The sequence below is a fragment of the Primulina tabacum genome, chromosome 5 (assembly GCF_025594145.1).
Source record: "Primulina tabacum isolate GXHZ01 chromosome 5, ASM2559414v2, whole genome shotgun sequence".
NCBI lineage: Eukaryota > Viridiplantae > Streptophyta > Magnoliopsida > Lamiales > Gesneriaceae > Primulina > Primulina tabacum.
This window is the reverse complement of record NC_134554.1, coordinates 4107734-4129657: the sequence shown is the minus strand read 5'-3', so window position 1 is coordinate 4129657 and position 21924 is coordinate 4107734. Positions and strand designations below refer to the sequence as shown.

Here is a 21924-nt window from a genome sequence, read left to right as displayed (position 1 = left end):
AAAAAGAAAAAACTAATTTCGGGCAAGGGATTAATTAACCTTTGACGACGAATCTATCTAAAAAACCAAAAAATTCAGGTTCTTGCTCAGTATTTTGATGGTCGATTTTGATTCCAAAATCATTGAACCCGTCAACCGAATCTAAACATTTTTGTAGAAATCCATATCGAATTTATATATTCAAGCACTTACGTACGTGGAAGGAAAGACACGAGATAGCTTTCTTACAACTATTTTATCAAAATACAAATCGAACCAATCCGTATTACATTAATCAGCAAATTCAATTGGTGCCAGCACTTAAATCCAACTGAATGTTCCACTCGACCTTCGTTGGTATACAAATATGGTAGAGGTGCCTGCTGTACTCGATGTTTATGAAGACCAAGAAAGAAAGAATTAGGAAGAGGATAAAAAAAATATTATGCAAATAATTTTCTTAGTGTATATGAGGTTTATCTGAGAAAAAATATCATATATACGTCAAGAATTAGCGAGAATGAAGTAACAAATTAGAATAACCTGAGAGCATCATCATCTATATTAATGGCGATCTTCCCAACCAACACCGCGTTTCCATTGGCATAGCATCCGTAACTCCTACGAATACTTGTTAGCTGGGGACTGAATAAAATTCTCAAACCACTTTAGGAACTATATTTGCGCAAACAAAATTTCATTCCAAGTATCCGGAACACCTGGTAAGCACCAATGCAAACAATCCTGTACCCCAGGTGTTGCTTTGATGCTGTAACGTGAAATATGACCCTCGTCTCTAAGCTGAGACAACGCTGTGATGTCCAAAAGTCTAACACTGGTTCCGTTCACTGCTCCTGAACTGAGAGGATCACCCGATTCATCTTGCAAAACTTCCTTGCCACCCGATAAAGGGGTAGTATTGTCGCAGGTACCTCCAGTGTTCCAGTCTCCGTTGAAAAAATGTCTTGGCGATATAGATCGGAAAAATGCTTTGAGGCCTGGGAATTTTGGGAGCTCAGTATTCACCCATTTGACAATACTGTGGACCGTAAAATCTTTTGCGCCCACAATATTTGCAATCTTCCTATCCGTGTTGGGAACACCACCAACATACATGATCCATCTATTGGCCTTGAGTTTTCCTCTGTTCCAATGGTGTCCGGTGTTGAGGACAAGAACATCAAATCTGTGGAGATATTGGCGTAAAAATGCAGGAGGTCGATCCAGGTGCATCGCAAAATCGGTGGTCGGGTTAGAGATGTTAATAGGCTCTAAGTCACAAAGACTGGCCGACCAGTAGTAAAGAATGGTGGTGTTGGTACTAGGAAACCGATAAGCCCATCCATCAGGCCTTGCAGAACCAAGAGCTTTAACAAGACCATACTCATGCCCCACATCTGCAACATCGGATGTTTCTTTGCCGCCTGTCACCATGCACATGAGAGACTGGAACTGTTGTCTACCCAATGAATCACCGACAAATGCTAGAGTTTTGTCCTGCATTCTGCAAGAAGAATGACATTTTATAACTTTTTCTGTTTTTGAGTAAATATAGCAGTTAGAATTTCATGTCATCATTCCTAAGACATGCAGCATTTTTTTATAAAATAAGAAGTATCTCTGATTTAGATGAAATGGACAAATCTAAACACGAAGAAAAATTGTGCACGCTTAATTTCTCACAACTTTGTTGATGATATTATTACCGAGAAAAAAGCAAAGAGAACAATAACCATCCAATTTCTTTCATTTTTATGTTTCGACGAGCAAATACTGAACTTTGTTAGTCGTACCTCTTTCGGAACTTCGAAGCCGTGAATTCTACCATATCGCAGTCCTTGGGTCGCCATCGTAATTTTTCATAGTCAAAATCTTTTCGCTGTGTGAGACGACAAGACCACATGGGCGACAACCATTGATGACAATCGTAACCGGAATATAGAGGACGACTATCGTCAAAGATCCATTTACCTTTGGCATAATTACAGCCTGTAAAACGTAAGCAAGCTTAGCATAATCATAAAATATGTTTCAAGTTATGTTAAAGATACCACCCACACATGATAAAAAAGAGAAAAGGACAATTTAATAAATAAGAGACCGAAATCATAAGTCAAATTTTTTGAATACTAGAATCCCTTCGATGTTATTTGTTTGCTTATCCACAGGGATAGAGGGAACTCATTCAGAATCTAAATTTTCTAATGCTATCATCAGTAAACCATGTTCTATACATGTGCTACATTTTCATGCAATCAATTTGGTACATCTATTGACAAAGCCTTAATTTCTTGTAACTTAAGTCATATTGAAAGAACAAGGCGCAAGCCTTAAACAACATAATTCTTTTTGTATGATCAAAAGTTTGCAATCCTCCCATCGATAATCATAATAAACTACAACTTATGGAGGAAACCAAACACGTAAACTTAGCTTGGATAGCAATCATAGGACCAAATGCTTTTATAGCTCTACCAAAAATCATAGAGAGTGATAATGGTAACTCAAATTTTTTAAACTCTAAAGCAGTCCATGCATAACGTTTTTTTACTGTTTTACCAGCCGTAGTAACTATAACCCGCAAAACTTTTCATCTGGCCTTTATAATCATTATGGTTATCGTACATTTGGTTTTCAAATGAAGGAACTTGGTATATAACCTTTCTTTGTATGGACTTTCTTATCAGCTGCTGCTGGAATGTTTCCGGTTTGCGCTCTCTTGACAAATGGCTCTTCAATTGCAGAGTTCACTGGCGCCGCCAAATGACTCTCGCCTTCTTTCGATTTATTTTTTACCACTGAATGTTCTTCTGCTCCAGTTCTTTGGAATAAATTTTTTGCCACTGTTTGGATTGAGAAAAAATGAATTCATTTAACAAATTTTGAAAAAAAACTTGAAGACTAGACTGCAATAACTGAATGCTGATTACAGAAAGAATGATTGGATTGAATGTGAATAAAACCTTGAAGGGTGGCCTAAACTATGGAGATACCGTATAAAAATCATATGAACTGGAAAAAGCAATCTGGTGTATGAGGACAACTAGAAAAAGACTTCCATATTTATGTAAAAGGATACCATATGACCAAAAAGGTACTCGAATATAAAGTAACACAGGAGCAACAAGGCTTTTAAAGACATATGGAACCAATAATCTCAAACGATTTGCAATGATGACATAGGTCACTGTTATTATAAACACAAACGGATACAAAATTACCAACCTATGTTTGCAGAAATAGTAATTTCACTATTTCCCCTCTTAACAGTAGTCTCTTTTGTACCATTAGAACCCACTGATTCATATCCGTTCCCCTCCTTTTGCTCAGAACTATTTTTTCCAACTAAAATTTCCATCATATCTGCTTCATCTGTGACAGTCAGATGAAATTCATCGTCAGTAAGAAGTTTTGATATCAGGTGTAGTACGAGCACGGTCAAATGAATGCCTGGCAAACTGCAAGAATTTATTCTGCAGGGAAGTATTTGAAAGCAACTACTAAGGAAAATTCTTCATCTGGACAGTTATGCAAATTAACTGATATTCTTATAGATTGAATATAATCACAGGAAGACAGTCCTTGACACAGCAACCATTAACTTTTTTTTATAAAAACACATATTATTTTTACGTCAAGTCAAAAAATAGAACATCTAACATTCCTATTCATTCCCTCAAATAAATATTTTAATTCATTTGCCCGTGATTGTGCCAAAGTACACCAGCTATCACAGACATGGATCACAATCAGGTCTTATGCGGGAAAAGCAGATTAGACTTGAAGTTAGTTCAAGATCAGACATTTGAAAGAAAAAAAAAATCTTTTTTTACCATATTAATTGAAATGATATAGGAATACGATGGCATGGACATTACCTTCGTAAAACAATTCACTCCAGACCAAAGCTCGAATTAGCTTCACAGTTAATCAGCAATTATAAACTTTGAAAAGTCCATATTCTACATAGGTTGATCGTGGTCGTGAAATCAGATGGAGATCATAAATAAAGACACACCTCGATTAAGCTCCAAGACACGACTTCGAGTTGGGACGAAAGAGGTCAGGAATGTCGTCTTCTTCCACGTTAACCCAAGCATCATTGCACACACCAAACCAAGGAGGATAAAAGAGACTTGTTGAACTTTAAGTCCATATATGCCTCGCTTCATCCTGGACAGTTCCAAGTGAAACAGATTCAAGTTCACCTCAACATGAAAACACTTGAACATCTACTAGATCGGATCTATGAAATATTCCACAATCATTAGTCCGCAATACTGATTTTTGAAGTTCCATAAACAGCATCCCGGCCCTAAAGGTTGATAATACACACCTTCTTATATTTAGTATATAAAATCATTGGTATTGGAATCAGCCTACAATTACAACCTGAAGACAGTCCGATTTGTTTTTTCTTCATAGTTTTCTCGTCATGTTACATGAATGTCAATCACAAAATAATGGAGCATCGTTCTAATCACACACGAAGTGCTCAATATTGCTGAAATAACCACCCACTACCCTTCCTTCCCCAAACAAAAATAAAACGATATCACCGTCATTCACTCCACCAAATTCAACAGTACATACTCACACACAGCATAGGGATTGGAATCCCCACGGCTCTCAGCTCGTCCGAAATTTATAACATCGCCTAAAGCATAATCAACAGATCAATCAATTTCATTTCAAAAACAATACGAAAAAGCTTACATTTTAAGCTACTAAGACAATAAAAATCAGTACAGCGAGAAAAAAAGAAGAGAAACGAAACAAAACTTTCAACTCAAGAAACAATCGGAATTCCGAACAAAGAAATAGAATTTAAACAACATACAATTTGCTAAACCTGGATCAAACAAAACGGAAGCAAATCAAGCAACCTTATCAAACAGTAACAAAAAATGGAGTACTTTAACAAAACGGCGAAGAATAATAGATTTTTACCTGAAATCAGAGACCCCGGAAGAAATGGAACTCACGGAAAATGCTAAGATTTTATATCAAATTTCGTAAAAAAACAACACTCATAAAATAAATGTGTGTGAGCAAGGGAGGAGAAGAGATGGAAGTGCCGCTGCGGAACCAACAGCTGTAGTAGGGTGGCCGTTGGGCGGAGGTGACGTACAGAATGATATGGGTAAAGAAAAAGGCGATATTAAAATATAACAAAGGAGGCCACGTGTCGAGTATTTGAAATATTAATATTATATTATATGTTTTTTTTTGGGACAAATATACTAATATAGGAACCGAAGATCCAAGTTCATCCTATTTTAGTTTATTTTATTTATAATTATATAATTACTGAATTCTATTTTGACAATGATATATCCATGTACCTGAATTAGCTGCTGAGTTATTATTTGTTGTATTATTATATATAGCAAATAATTTATTTAAATAGATAATAATTAAATTTTATAATTTATTACACAAAATTTTTGTGAAACAGTTTTATAATTATAAATATATAAATCCGTAAAACATACTCTATTAACTATTTGATATAGATGATAAGATATATGATACTATAGACATGATAGATTTTTTTTATTTTTATCTTTTTACATCGATAATATTACAATTATTTTTTCTTTTGTAAAAAAAAATCCAAGATTTTTCGTTTTCACATTATTTTAATATTTAAATAGCCCTTAGTTTCGTATGTGATGTTGCTTAATACTAAAAAAATTAGAGAGATCATACTTGATCAAATTTCATTATTAAATTTTGATTTGTAATTTTTTTTTTACTTTAACTAGTCAATCATAAAGAATATTATTTATTACAAAAAATTTTTAAAAAATGATCCTACGAATTAATTTTGTGAGACAAAAATAAATAATAGTATTAAAAGATACTTATATTATATAAGAGTACGTGATTGGAAAGACGACTTATTGTTGGCAGTTGAGTGGTGGAAATTAAATCTTTCACCACGGGTTTGTGTATTTACGTTCGACAACTTTCCACTAGAGATATCACATGCCAGCATTGATGGTATGAATTAGACTATTGAACGAATTAATCCGTTTGTAAGTTTTTTAAGAACATTTGATTTGTATTTGAAATTATTAAATTTATGTCGAATTCGAACATGTTCCAATCTTTTTTAATCGAATTCGAGTTCAAATTAATTTATTTGATAGTTTGTAAACCGCTTAAAAATATTACTAATATAATATAATTATATACGGAAAAAACCTATGAGAGACGGTCTCACGGAGCGTATTTTATGAGACATATATCTTATTTGGGTTATCAATGAAAAATATTACTTTTTATGCTAAGAGTATTACTTTTTATTGTGAATATCGGTAGGGTTGACTCGTCTCACAGATAAAGATTCGCATAACCGTCTCACAAGAGACATATTCATTATATATTAAATAAATATATTTCGAGTAGCGAGGGAATATGTTATGATATAATTTTTATTTTAAAAATAAAAACTACTATATTCTTATTTTTTACGAAATATCTTCATGTGTGATACGATCCGTTAATGTGTTTATATATATATAAAAAAAAAACCCTTATGTTAAATTAGACCTTACATCTCCGTAATTTTTTTAAAAAGTGGATGTATTTGTTTCAAAATTTGGAGGTTCATATACTTGATTTTATATGACGTGATGCTCATTTGTCATCTTGCTACCTTTTTCTTTTTGTAAATAAAAATTTACAGATCAAAAGATTCAACAATATTGCTTTCTTTTTTTTTTTCAGGAATGAATCACAAATTCACGATTTTGTTTTTCTTTTTATAATAATACACTTACGTCCAGGGTCAAATAGGGAGTATTCATATATTTGTTTCTGTTTTATAATTACGTGGTCTTTAATTCCTAATCGTTATTAGGATGCAATTTGATTAAGATTAATTAATTACAGCGAAAACCGAGTTTAAAATTTTCTTTACGATGAGCCCAAAACATATTATTTGAATACTAAAAATTATATTTCATCTCACATCATAAAACATGCCCACACGTAATCAAAAACAACTAAATACAAACAAACTCATATTCTCGGGACATGCCCCGGTATAAGATACATATTCATATATACTGGGAAACAACCACTAAACCTCAACTCAAACTGTGACTCCCTCCAGAAGTACCATCTCCGGTCTCTTGATAACCTGGAGTACCTGTCATTGTCAACATACAAAGACAACAACAGCCCCCTCTGGGGTGAACAAAGCTCAGTTTGAAGCAACCACAATATATACCACAAATATCTAAACAATGATATATGATATGCAATGCATGTATGTCGTGGAGGTATCAGGTCAAATGCCTATCCACTGAGCACATGTCAGAATCAAACGAATCGCTATCAAATCAATGCTCGAGCTGGCACACCGGCCTCAATCAGGGATACTCGTATGATAGCGTCGACAAAGCACCATCAAATCCCAAATCATCGGGGCCACTAATGTCTATGTTTTAAGGGCCACATAATGCCAAACAAAGCATTGTGTTCACAAACCCCATAATCAAATCCAATCATATCAGGGTATCCAAGGATCATAGCTCAACGTGTATGTCATGTATGTCACATCAACTCGACAATATTCTCAATCAAATCCATCAAATCAATCAAACATATAGCACATGATACAGATACCTGTCGTATGTTACTCGATGGCTTATTTCTGATTATCCAAACTTGATATCTTCAATGTTGGGTGAAATCTACACAATTCCATATATTTATTTTTGTTTCAGTTTCTCATTCCATAATCCATATGTCAACTAATTTATTTTCTATGATTCTTCAATTTGTCAAACTAAGTTGAAGCAATTATCACTAATTATCATTTTAATATTCCTAGCACAAAAGACCATCAGAATTCGAATTACACAACTTGTCCGAAGAAGACCTCATTATTTCATTATTTTAAGATTCAATATTATGTTGTTATGATTCATTTTACTACTTTGATTCTTTGTTTCACCCCAAATCAAGTATTACAATTAAAAACTCTCCATTAGCACTGACTTAATAAAATTTCAATATCATTATATAACTGGTATTGAAGAATTATTTATTTTACACATATTACTAGATTGACGTTCTCATAAACATGAGTCTACATATCAAGCAAACTCCACTTATGACATAAATTCTCAATTCAAGTAAGAAATCCAAGAACTCACCTCGATTACTTACTAGCTATGCCAAAAGTGAATAATATGCTGCTGGTTTAATGTTTTTGCAATACTTAATGAAGGAAAGGAAAACGGTGAGTCCCCTTTAACTTTTCTCTATTTTTCTGCTATTTTTTGTTAAATAAATGACATATATACACAATAAAATGGAATAAATATGAGGCGGTGGACTCACAGCATGCGTACGAAATGAAAGGACAAAAACACCAATTTAACATGAATCAAGGATCTGCATACGTAAATTTCTTATGAAAATTATCATTTTACCCTTAAATTTTAATTGACTATTTTTAAATTAATACACTAATTTTCTTTTACAGAAGTTCACATGCAACCCATATCTCTTTATCATGATATATTATTTACATTTTCTTATTTCAATTTTAATTATGATTACTTTATGAGTTGTTCTATGACTCATAATTACATAATTAATATTAATCAGATTACGGGGTCTCACAATAATACAATATATAACAATACCAAGAATCTAGAGGCCAAATTCTGTGATTTTTTTTTTCTAGTGGGTTGCCCCAACTCGACAAGTCCATAGATTTTCCGAAGTAATGATGGGCAGAGTTCGTTGACCGATTTTTTTCTTTCTTTCTTGCTTAGTTTTTTAATTTTATTTTTACTGTACTAGCGAACCGAATCATTGGATCTGATTTACCACAATGGCCACATGGATTCGAACTCGTGTGGTGGGAATTTGGTTGAATTTTTTAACAAATAGTACTATTACTATTAGGCACCGTTAAGATAAGATTAATAATTGAAAGATAATATAACAGATAACAAAGTTGAGAACGTGGACATTTAGTATGACTTCTTAAACTTCATTCCGGTTTGGTAGTATTTATTCGCTGAGGATAAACACAACTCATTATTTAATTTCCCAATTTTACCCCTTTAATTGTACACAGCAGGCTTCTTCTTTTTTACCCGCAGTGCAGATCTCCATAACTATTCTCTCACTCAATGCTTGTCCTTGGCATTTCTTACATCCCACATCTGATGTAGAACCGAAGTATATCTGTGAAAGAAAGGTAAGGAACTGGGATACAAATAAATCTTATGCCAATTTTTTTCTAAGTTCACGATCTGGTGTAAATGTGAAGAAGGAAATCGTTTCATTTTTCATGTTTGTTCATTAATTTTGATTCTTTAGTTTTCAGTGAAAGAAACTTTTGCAGGTTCTGTCATAAGCATCAACCAACGGCGACGGCGGCCATTTTCAGTACAAGATAAATGTGTGAGAAATGAGAGGTTTCGTTAAAGTATGGCTAAGGGTATTTTTGTAAAATAAACAAGTTGTCTATCGTACTGTGCAAATGAGGACAAAGAATACCTTCCTGAAGTTGGGATTTAAATCTTGCTTTTTCACGGTTCAACAGTGCACATTTCACAGGCCCCGGGTTACTAGTGCTTGACTTAAAAACGTATCAAACACTTGATTAAAGTGTAATCCTACCCTAATCCCAAGTACCAAACGTGGCCTTATTAGTATTATTTTCAAATACTTTTAAATTTAACTATTATTATTATTATTTTTATTTTCAATCTAAAAAGTATTATTATTATTGTTATAATAACAGTTTTCACACACTAATTACATATAAGTGCATAACTAGTAATATATTTTTTGAGAGTAGGTCTCTTGTGAGACAGTCTCACGAATCTTTATATGTGAGACGGGTCAACCCTACCGATATTCACAATAATACTCTTAGCATAAAAAATAATAATTTTTCATAAATGATTTAAATAAGAGATATGTCTCACAAAATACAATCCGTACTACCGTCTCACATAAATTTTAATCGGGATCCGTCCAAGGGAACTGCTGTATGTTTGTTTGTGGCCTTGTCAAACACTAGACGTGTTCTTTTTGTCAATTTTGAGAATTTAGACATCTTGCGAATGGGCTGTTTCTAGAAAGGACACCTGTTACGAATAAAATAATCTTTGTAATTTATAATTTCATATTATCTGAATTTTTTACAAAATATATGATAATATATCTAAAATTTGCTTTAAACAATGTAAATTATTCTTCGCCTACCTCTCTTGAGTTTTTTCATATTAACAAAAAAAAACTATTTTTAAATATTAAATATACATTCTTGTGAATTAACAAACATCTAATAAAAATTTACATCGACAAAAACTTGTGTGAGATGGTCTGACGAGTCGTATTTTGTGAGACAATGATATCATTTATGAAAAAATATTAATTTTTATGCTAAGAGTATTACTTTTTATTGTCAATATCGGTAGGATTGATCCGTCTCACATAAAAATTTGTGAGACAGTCTCACAATAGACCTACTCGTTTACATTATACACGCTTCCTTCATGTTTGTATTTCTTACATTTAACGACGAAATATGTGAGGCAAATAAATATAAGATACTCACAAATTTGACATGTGTGTTTGTAATCGCTGAGTTAAATATCCATGAGTGAAAGTGATATTGAGATGAACGACCTCCTGGAAGGTTCTCGTAAATCAAATTGTTGACGTTGCGTCACATGATCTTATAGGCTAGGTAAATCATAAAAGAATGTCGTCAAATCTTAGTGGATAATACTTACTATGCTGGGATTAGGGTCGGTGGTAGTGAAATTATTAGACTGATATTTAAAGATTATGAGACATCACAAGTATACATAGACATGCAACTCCTCGAACTCATAGGCCAAACAGTCAGACTCATTACCTCTTAATTAGGTACAATCTGCACTATCATGAATTTAAAGAAATAAAGTTTTGTTTGGCTAACAACGTTAACTTTTCACCTATTACTAAGTATCTTAACAATTAAAATTAGAGCGAAGTAATGAGTTTAAGTCTCTTAATAAATATATTTCTATATCTCTTAGGTGAAAAATACCGAGTTAAGCCTGCATAAGTGAGTAATACTAGGAGGAGTGACCTCTTGAGAAATTTGCGTGCGTCAAGCTGCTGACATTGCTTTGCTTAATCTATTGACTAGGTGAACAATAAAAGAGTGACGTCAAATCTTAACGAGTAATATTGTCCCTACACGAAACATGATTGACGATAGGATAGAGGTAAGACAAATCTCTAATGGATATGAGACGCCTCCAACAGATAGACATACACCTCTCATAACTCATAGGCTTAACAGTCAGACCTATAAACACCAAAGTATGTGCATTCAATGCTTTCACGAATATAAAGAAATAAAATTGCTCCTTGATTACAACTATACATTCTTGTCTAGTGATAAACGCTTGATCCTAATAATATTTGTTAAAATTATTGAGTTTATTTGTTATTTTTCATAAACCTTAATAAATAGAAAAATATAACATTTAAATATAATTCGTTTTTTCTAACTGTTACAATAGATAAATGTAATTATTCTAACCAAAATGCAACAAATCAAAATTTAAAAATAATCGAAAGATTAAATCAACAATACTTTGGAAATAATTCAAATAATAACTTATGACCAGCCATTTTACATGCTTCTCTTGATACATGATTGTGTTGGAAGAGTTCCACAAAAAACGGGCACTCTCTCTTTACAAAAGCAGAGAATGTGTGTCGTTTTTATATATATAAGAATTCAAGTTTAATTGCCGTCATATTAACCATGCGCACATATCCTTGGAATTGCGATCCACTCCAATTACTGCAACGCAAGCAATTGAAAAGTTTAAACATCAAAATCTTGGTAAATTTAGGCCAAGATCCAACCAGCTTCCCATTAAAATAAGTAATCTTTGGCTATAATCCCCGTAGAACAACCAAACAAAGCGGCAAGCACATATATTATCCACTCTACTTTTATAATCTACAAGCAACTTCTTCCTGTAGATTCCCAGAACACATGTCAGGTCGCATAATGCAGTATTTCCAAATTACAGAACATTGATCCACTCTCAGACCCGGACCCACGAGAACGAAACCGGGCTCTTCACTTGATGCTGAGCGTTACTCCAAGTAATCGACCCAAACCCATTCCCTGAAGATCCATTCGTGCCCTTCTTCAAAACGAATGTTGCTGTGAAACGTCTTTTGTCCCCCACGATCTTGAAAAGAAGGCTGGACGGTTTAACAATCACCGCCACGTTTGCGGGAGTTTCAACAGAAACATTGTAGACAGACCCAGCTGCTCCAACATTGGTCAGTTCCCGAGAGTATGGCACGACCCTGGACTTACCAAACAACACTGAGAAAGACGGATAGTTAAGCTGGCCAGGGTCATGAAATCTCCTGTCACAAGTGACATTAGGACGTTTCGAGATGGTTTCAATCATCCCAAGTGTGTAGTTCAGAGAGCAGAGAAAGGTGATGTAATCTTGTGGGGTGGCATCATATACGAGTCCAGGATTGAGGGCTCTCTGAGGGTCGACATGGCCGGAACCATGAGCAAATGGTGTGGAGAGTGAGTAGTCGGCTGCATCGCGAAGAGGGGAGTTGGTGGTGTCAAGTACGTAGGCAGTGGTCATCAAGGCGGATTTGATGGCACTCGGGCTCCAGTTTGGATGCGCTGCCTTTAGCAGGGCTGCTAGGCCAGAGATGTGCGGGCAGGACATGGACGTGCCTGCAAATTTTAACCTGATATTAACGCACAAGAATTTTGATAAATAAATTACGCCCTTAAAGCGCGATGATTTAGTTCGATTGAGTTTATAAACCACTATAGTTACAAAACAATTTTCCAACAATGGGGCCAACTATTTTCTGGGAAAAAAAACTCGTGAAAAACAGTTATTAGCAAAACTCAAATCTTTTGAATATATTCGCCACAAGATTCTTGCGGCTAAAAACCTTATTACGTATAGTAGGTAGAACAAAAGTCAACAAAGTAAGGATAATACGATCGCAAATGCATTGATTTTCAACGTACGAGTAATGTCCATCATGCGACTTTTCAAGGGCAATGAATCTTTTTCAAAGGTATGCTATAAAGCTCTCAAACTCTTAAAAAGTAGACAGCAAAGCATGCATACTATACTAAAAGATCCATTTAGTGCGATTCAAAAACTATTTGATGTTTTTAGTTTTTTCATCAAATCAACAATTTAAAAACACCATGTAATAAAAAATCATCGTAAATAATAGTACTCACGTTACCCTATCTTTTGATATATTTTCTATATTATTATTATTATATATAAAAGTTTGACAGGGACAAGACTTTCCAATAATTACCAACAATTCGGAAGATAGCCGTTAAAGGGAACTTACCAGATATGATATTGAACCGACTCTTTCTAGTGTCTACTTCAAGTCCGGTGGGCCCGACTGCTTCAGACCAAGCTGCCAAGATATTCACACCCGGCCCGATAATATCCGGCTTTAATATCTGCGGCGTGATCGTGTTGGGGCCCCTCGAACTGAACGCCGCCACCACCGGAGACGGTTTCACGTTCACCACCGTCCCACCGAAGCCCAGAAGCGCCCTCGGGTTCTTCTGGGTTTTCACGTACTGTCTTATCTTATCACCCACTTTCCTCCCGACTGCTACCGTCGGCAATAGGTGGCTGTCTGCTACCAGCTCCTCCCCGCTCTCCGCCGTGTTCGCCAGTATCATTCCAACCCCACCAGCGTCCCTCACCACCGCACCTTTCTCCACCCTCGCGTTGATCCCTCTGTCACACAGCACCACTTTCCCACGAACTATTGTTGGATCTAGGGATCCTGCTAAGCACAAATTGTTTGAACTGTTCTTGCCTTTATTGTATACTAATTCTACCTCCTCCTCACCCATGCCTTTTCCACTGTACAATGATACACCAGTGTACTTCTTCCCGTTTCCTAATGTGGCAAACGCCGGAAAATCCCGGTCTATTGTGCCGGCACCAACAGTCATAATCCATGGCGCAACATTCGTCAGTGAAGATTTAGCAGGCCCACTATTTCCTGCTGAACATGACACGAAAATCCCCTTCTCCATCGCAGAGAAAGCTCCTATCGCGATTGTATCGCGCGCGTACGTCTCAGATCCACCGCCAAGGGATAAAGATAAGACGTCGACTCCGTCGCGTATTGCACGGTCCATTCCGGCTAGTATGTCGGAACCAAGACAACCTGTTTTCCAGCAAACTTTGTAGGTCGCCAATCTGGCTTGGGTGGCCATACCTCGGGCTTTTCCCCTCGCGTACCCAAAGAGACTGGCATTCGCCACTTCAGACCCAGCGGCAGTGCTTGCCGTGTGAGTTCCATGGCCATCGAAATCGCGCGGGGATTGCAAATCCTTCATCTTCAAACTCGACACCATTTGAGTATAACCTTTGGAGAAAAACCTCGCACCAATAAGTTTCTTATTGCAGTGGATTTTGGGATTGAAATCGTGCGCAGATTCACATTCGCCGCGCCATCTGGATGGCACATCAGGCATATCGACGTCGTTGAAGGACTTTGATTCAGGCCAGACCCCTGTATCCAAAACCCCGACGACAACATCTTGTAATGCCCGATTGAGTTCCTGCAGACCGTGGCCTGTCCACGGGCTGAGCTGAGCATCCAGCCCGAGAAACTCTGGAGTACGAGTGGTGTGCAGGGAGTAAATTCTGTCCTCATAGACTCCGATAACAGAATCCAATCTTCGGAGGGACTCTACCTCCTCCAGATCCAGCACGGCGGCGAAGCCATGATAAGCGGCGTCATAGGTATACAGAAGAGACTCCGGGGAAAAGGAACTCAAATGGTCGGCGTACCATTCACTATGGGTCGAATAAGAAACGGGTTTTTGGTGGTGCTTAACACGAACAATGTAGGTTTTCTTGGCTAGTACCGAAACCAAAAAGGTCTGGAAAATAAAAAAGGTGGCACAAAAGCAGATCCCATGGGAGAAAATCCCGGAGTTTAACCCCATGGTTGCAGAAATGAAGGGAAAATGAACACGAAAAAAGGTGCGCTATAAAAAGGACAATGTGTGTGATAGAGAAGACGGTGGCTTGTTTTGGGTTTACAAAGGGCAAAACGCTAACTATAAGGCCTCAATTCTATTTTTATTACGATAATACCACTGCCAATTGCTTGGGCGTGGCGGTTTCTTTTCTTAGTGGACCTGTTTAAGTCTCTTAATTTACGGTTTTTATTTTATTTATTTATAAATTTTTTAAAACAAAATTCATTTTTAATCAATTACTTTTATTTTCTTCAAATTGTATGGTCTTATAATATAGTATAATTATAATATACTATACTTAATCAGAAGGCACGCACTTCTAGGCATCCATCTGCGTCAGATGATCATGCTTGGGTTTAAATGTCGTGTGGACTATGTTTGTAGTTTGTAATAAAAAAAATTAAAAAGATAACACGCACATACGAATTAATTTAATATAAATGCATATCTTGACTATTCTGTATGTTTTGTCAAATAATTTTTTTTTACCACTGAATATTAACAAAAAAATTTATTCAAATAAAATATTATCCGATGACTTAAATATTAAAATTTGTCTAACTTAATAGTGAAAAGTAGTTCACCGAATAAGTGCTTTCAGAGTATTCTTGGATATGTAGGTTCGACCAATAACAGTTCACAATTTCGAATATAACCAAATCTAAAATTCGTTTTAATCGTCGTCAAACTCGAACAAAAACCGATCATGCATCGACGAACCAATCAAAAACCAATCTAATCGATTCAATTTTTTAAACAAAATTTAGAATTTTTTCTAAATTTTGATTATTTCATATCATAAGTTTTGTTTGTTATTATATATAGAATTATTTGGATTTTAAACTTTGTTCAAAAAATTAAAGTTTATTTGATCTATTATTTAATTTTGAAAAATATATGTAATTATATTTGATATTTTGTTATATTTATTTTGTTGTTTAAATTTTAAACTTTGGCACATATGTTTTTTTATTATTTATATGATTAATAAAAATATTTAAAATATATATCATATTAATATTTTATATAACATAACAATGTTTCGATCTGACTGTCATATTGAAATACTACTAGTATCGCACGGGATAATATTATTAAAAATTAGTGAAAATGAATAAATATTTAAATTGCAAAAATACTATAATTATAAAAAATAAAGATAAAAACTATTTTTCGGTAATCTTAAAAAAAATTATTAAATACTACGCATGTCGATTAATTTTTTTGTCTAATAATCACTATCATATCTCAAAATTTTAGATTGTGTTAGTCTAAGGCAATGACATAATGTTTATCGTGTTTAATGTAATGATGTTGACCATCAACCTTAATACATATTTAATTCTTTAATTTTCGAGAAGCTATATATTATTATTATTTAACATGTGATAAAAAAATATTTTTAAATCACATTCAATAAAATTAATGAGAAATATTTTTTCAAAATTTCAGTAATTTCGTCTAAATTTACATCCACAAAGAATTTTGTGACATGACACGTGTTTGACACATTTGAATGATAACAATAATTATTTCATCAATATCTTTATCCAAATGGGTTGTGATTTTATTTATAAAATCTATTCATAATATACACAACAGCCTATTATTCCGAAAGAAAAATGAAACACGTGATCATAAGTAAATTATATATAAATCAGAAAAGTTATTTAATTAACATTTATTATGTGTATTTCTAAATAATGTCAATAAAATTTTTAAGGTGTCTTCTAATAAGATGCTTACTTTCTTTAAAATTGGTTTAATCATTTCCATTACGGGAAGTTTTATACTATCATGTATCCGTGAACTTTGTAATATAGAAGAAAATTATCATATTAGTAATACGTAATAATTAAAATTTTGTACAAATAGATGAATAATATTTTTTACTTCTCGATTATGAAAGACAGATCTCAAAGTGTCTTGTTGTTCTCGTTGTTTCCATATGTAGGTAGTTCATAACAACGAACAAATCTAAATTTAAACGAACATTACATCTTGAAATGATTCAACTCATATATGCTGCTGAAAAGAATAGTCATTTCAAAATTCAATTTTGGAGTAGATAAACTTGATAAAATAAATAAAATAAATTTGGTTTCTAATATAATATGCAATATTGCATTATTTATAATTTTAAATTCAAATAAGACATCCCAAGGGACGATAATTATATATTTGATGATTTTGACATAATTATATCATTCATTAACTCTTTCAAATTATGGAAATCTCGAATTGCATGCGTTGAGTGTCAAAAATTTCTGATTATTAAGGGTAATATACATGTTTACTGAGAGTAATTTAATGTCTATTTGAAACTCTTTTGAATCTATCTTTTTAATTTTTTTGTGCTCTCTTATTTGAATTTTTAAGAACACAATTCAAGATATATAATATACATATGGTTTTGGAAGAAAATTACAACGCATTAATTCTTTCAAATTAAGCTAATTTCGGAATAATATGTATTTGAGATAAAAAAAATTATGATTATTAAATTGTAAATTAATGTTCATTGGAAAACATTGTTGTAGTGATAACTTTTAACACTCAACCAAATTTATTTTTAGAAAAATTAAATAAACTAATTAAATATTGCATTTCTTTTTTAGTAAGTAATTTGAGCAGAAATTACTTAAAATATAAAAATTTATTTTTGAATGATTTACTAATGAGTGATATTGAACATTGCAAACATTTGTATTTTAAATTTATTTATACAGTTTTTAATTAAACTGATTGATATAGTCAATGCAAAATTTTTAATATAATTTATGTTTTCAATATAATTTAGTTTTAATTTGAGTAAAAAAATAAAAAAAACATATAATACATAAATTACATTTGAATTAATATAAAAATTAATTAAATTCAAAATTGAATTAAATGAATTGATATAATCAATGCAAACAATAATTGAAATGATCATTTATTGCAGTACACATATATCAATATTCATAATAAATTTTTTCTATTTTAGAAATGACATTTTGGCGGGAAATTACTATTTTTCGCAAAAACTCTGCTTTTATATATATTCTAATATTTAACTCGTGCGATGCACGAGATGATATTATTAAAAATTAGTAAAAAATGAATAGATATTTAAATTGAAAAAATAATATAATTATAAAAAAATAAAAATAGAAACTTTTTTTCGCTAATTTTAAAAAACTTTCTTAAATACATAGATTAATTTTTTGGCTAATATCACTATCATATATCAAAATTTTAGATTGTGTTAGCCCAAGGCAATGACATGATGCTTACCGTATTTAGTGTATTGATGTCGACCACCAACCTTAATACTTATTTAATTCTTTAATTTTTCGAGAAGCTATATATTATTATTTTTTAACATATGATTAAAAAAAATTTAAATCACATTCAAATAAAATTAATGAGAAATACTTTTTTAAAAATTCAGTAATTTCGTCTAAATCCACATTCACAAATAATTTTGTGACATGACACAAGTTTGACATAATTGAATGATAACAATAATTGTTTCATCAATATCTTTATCCAAATGAGTTGTGATTTTATCTACAAAATCACTTCATAATATACACAACAGCCTATTATTCCGAAAGAAAAATGAAAATGTGATATAAGTAAATTATGTATAAATCAGAAAAGTTATTTTATTAACATTTACTATGTGTATTCCAAAACAACGTCAATAAATTTTATAAGGTGTCTTCTAATAAGATGCGTACTTTCTTTAGAATTGGTTTAATCATTTCTATTACGGGACATTTTATACTATCATGTATCTGTAAATTTTTTAATATAGAAGAAAATTATCATATTAGTAATACGTAATAATTAAAATTTTGTACAAATAGAAGAATAATATTTTTTACTTATCGATCATGAAAGACATATTTCAAACTTGATGTCTCGTTGTTTCCATATGTAGGCAGTTCATAAAAACGTACAAATTTAAATTTAAACGAACATTACATCTTGGAAGGAATTCAACTCATATATGATGCTGAAAGAAAAGTCATTTCAGAATTCAAATTCGGAGTAGATATATTTAGTAAGATAAATAGAATAAAATTGGTTTATAATATAATATGCAATATTACATTATTTATAATTTAAAATTCAAATAAGACATTCCAAAGGACAAAAATTATACATTGGATATTTTTGACAGAATTATATCATACATTAACTCTTTCAAATTATGTAAATCTCGAATTGCATGCATTGGGTGTTAAATATATATGATTATAGAGGGTAATATACATGTTTATTGAGAGTAATTCAATGTCCATTTGAAACTCATTTGAATCTATCTTTTTAAATTTTCTTGTGCTCTCTTATTTGAATTTTTAAGAAGACAATTCAAAATATACAATATACATATAGTTTTGGAAGAAAAATACAATGCATTAATTCTTTCAAATTAAAGTAATTTCGAAATAATATGCATTTGAGATTTAAAAAAAATTATGATTATTAAATGATAATTTAATTTTTCATTGGAAAAATTTGTTATGGTGATAACTTTTAACACTCAACCAATTTTTATTTAGAAAAATTAAATAAAATAATTAAATATTATATTTCTTTTTTAGTAAGTAATCTGGGCAGGAAATACTTAAAATAGCAAAATGTGTTTTTGAATGATTTATCTCATGAGTGATACTGAACATTGCAATCATTTGTATTTTAAATTTATTTGTAGTGTTTTTAGTTAAATTGATTGATATAATCAATACAAATATTTTAATATAGTTTACGTTTTCAATATATTTTAGTTTCAATTCGAGTAAAAAAATATATATAATACATGCATTGGATGTCAAACATTTTTGATTATTGAAGGTAGTATACATGTTTATTGAGGATAATTTAGTATCCATTTGAAATTCTTTTGAATCTATCTCTTTTAATTTTCTTGGGCTTTCTTATTTGAATTTTTAAGAAGACAATTCAAGATATATAATATACATATGGTTTTGGAAGAAAACTACAATGCATTAATTCTTTCAAATTAAGGTAATCTCGAAATAATATGCATTTGGGATCAAATATATCATAGTAACACAAAATCATACCACAAATTAAATTGATTGATATAATCAATGCAAATTTTTTAATGTAATTTATGTTTTCAATAGAGTTTAGTATCAATTTGAATATATATATATATATATATAACACATCAATTATATTTGAATTAATATAAAAATGAATTAAATTCGAATTTGTATTAAATGAATTGATATAATCAATGCAAGCAATAATTGAAATTATCATTTATTGCAGTACACGTATTTCAATATTCATGATATAACTTTCCTTTTTTAGAAATGACATTTTGGCGGGAAATTACTATTTTTGGCAAAAACTCTGTTTTTATATATATATAGATATAGATTTTAAAATACACCGGTTCGATCACATGTGTGAGTATAAAAACATTAATGCCTGTCGTTATGATAAATTTGTGTTCAAAATTTAAGCCTTATAACGAAATTAAATTTATTTAGTTTTTAAAAAGCAGATAGCGTTTTAACACTCATTTATTAAAGGGCATCAATTTATTAAACCGTGGACTTAAAATACATTGAACTAACTGCTATTATCGAAAAGGTTCAATGCACGAGTTCCTCCACTGTCTGTGAATGCACGTAATCATTTTGGGAAAACGAAGAGTCCACCTTTTGCATATTCCAAATTGATTTCCCCAAATTAAAAAATATTACATATTATAATGACTAAAATTTGTGACACATTAGTCCTACTAAAAAAAGGAAAAAGTATTGCATGTACAAATGACTAAAATTTTGACTTTTAACGGTTCGTTTGTTGAAGTTTATGGTCCAGCCCACACCTTTGTGATGCATGTGAAAACTTTATGCATCACACCTAATAAATAGGTTTTGAAATCATTCCCTAAATGTAGCAAATGATTTGGCCAACCCAAGTCAATGAACTAAGAGTAGGTTTCTTGTTAGACGGTTTTACGAATCTTCATCTGTGAGGCGGGTCAACCCTACCGATATTCACAATAAAAAATAATACTCTTAGCATAAAAAATAATATTTTTTCATGGATGACCCAAATAAGAGATATATCTCACAAAATACGACGCATAAGACTGTCTCACATAAGTTTTTTCCATGAAATAAAAGGGACCTCGACTTAGTTTGAATTGCATTTCAATTAGGTTTATACACAAAAAATAATGGAAGCCCACCATGCTTGGTGTAACGCCCCGAAAATTTTAAGGTCCATGTAAACCACATGCATGTAATTATTAAATTCTTTTGTATTTTAATTAATTGTTTTAATTGTATAAATTAATTATGTTGTGCATATTGACATGTTTAAAATATATTTTTCTACATGGTTGCATTAAAATGTATTTTTAAAGGTTATTCGAGTTGCGATCGAGGAACGGAGATCGATGGATGAAAAATAAAAAAATGATTTTATTAAATAATTGTTTTTAATTATTTAAATTAAGGGTGATGTTTTTTATTATTTTTGAAAATGAGCGGTTTTGAAGTGATTTTATACACCGGGACGTAATTTTTATCGGTGTTGGTTTAATTCGGGATTAAAACGCATTAATACATTATATTTAAAGATTAAATTAAAAGTCCTCGATTTAAGCTAAATAAAAATATGAGAAAATTCTTGTTAACTTAAATAATTATTTGGGACATGTTAGAGTCAATGAAATTAAGAAAAAGTCAAAAACGTGAAATTTTACGTCAGGGGTAAAACGATCTTTTTACACCTAGAAATTAGTAAATGTCATGGCAGTGTCCTTAATGATTTTTTATGTGCTAATATGATTATTTTCAATGGTTATGGATGTTTATGGAATTTTTATATGTTAA

At 32.0% G+C, this 21924-nt stretch overlaps 2 protein-coding genes across 4 annotated transcripts; both read right to left on the bottom strand.

Moving 5' to 3' along the window:
- Window positions 1–51: 51 nt before the first annotated feature.
- Window positions 52–5101, bottom strand: LOC142545655 (protein trichome birefringence-like 14). 3 transcript variants are annotated; one of them, XM_075652973.1, is made up of 7 exons: window positions 4930–5101; window positions 3998–4225; window positions 3205–3351; window positions 2640–2822; window positions 1773–1968; window positions 647–1483; window positions 52–538 (listed from the first exon to the last, which is right to left on the bottom strand). In XM_075652973.1, the coding sequence occupies exons 2-6, from the start codon at window positions 4209–4211 to the stop codon at window positions 655–657; spliced, it is 1569 nt and encodes a 522-aa protein (XP_075509088.1). In that variant the 5' UTR covers window positions 4212–4225; window positions 4930–5101; the 3' UTR covers window positions 52–538; window positions 647–654. The 3 variants fall into 3 exon arrangements, with proteins under 3 accessions (XP_075509088.1, XP_075509087.1, XP_075509089.1); XM_075652972.1 differs by having other exon boundaries at window positions 55–1483; XM_075652974.1 differs by having other exon boundaries at window positions 58–1483; window positions 3998–4152.
- Window positions 5102–11596: 6495 nt separating this feature from the next.
- On the bottom strand, window positions 11597–15091 carry LOC142545653 (subtilisin-like protease SBT1.8). The gene is made up of 2 exons (XM_075652971.1): window positions 13387–15091; window positions 11597–12739 (listed from the first exon to the last, which is right to left on the bottom strand). The coding sequence occupies exons 1-2, from the start codon at window positions 15014–15016 to the stop codon at window positions 12075–12077; spliced, it is 2295 nt and encodes a 764-aa protein (XP_075509086.1). The 5' UTR covers window positions 15017–15091; the 3' UTR covers window positions 11597–12074.
- Between the last annotated feature and the right edge of the window lie 6833 nt (window positions 15092–21924).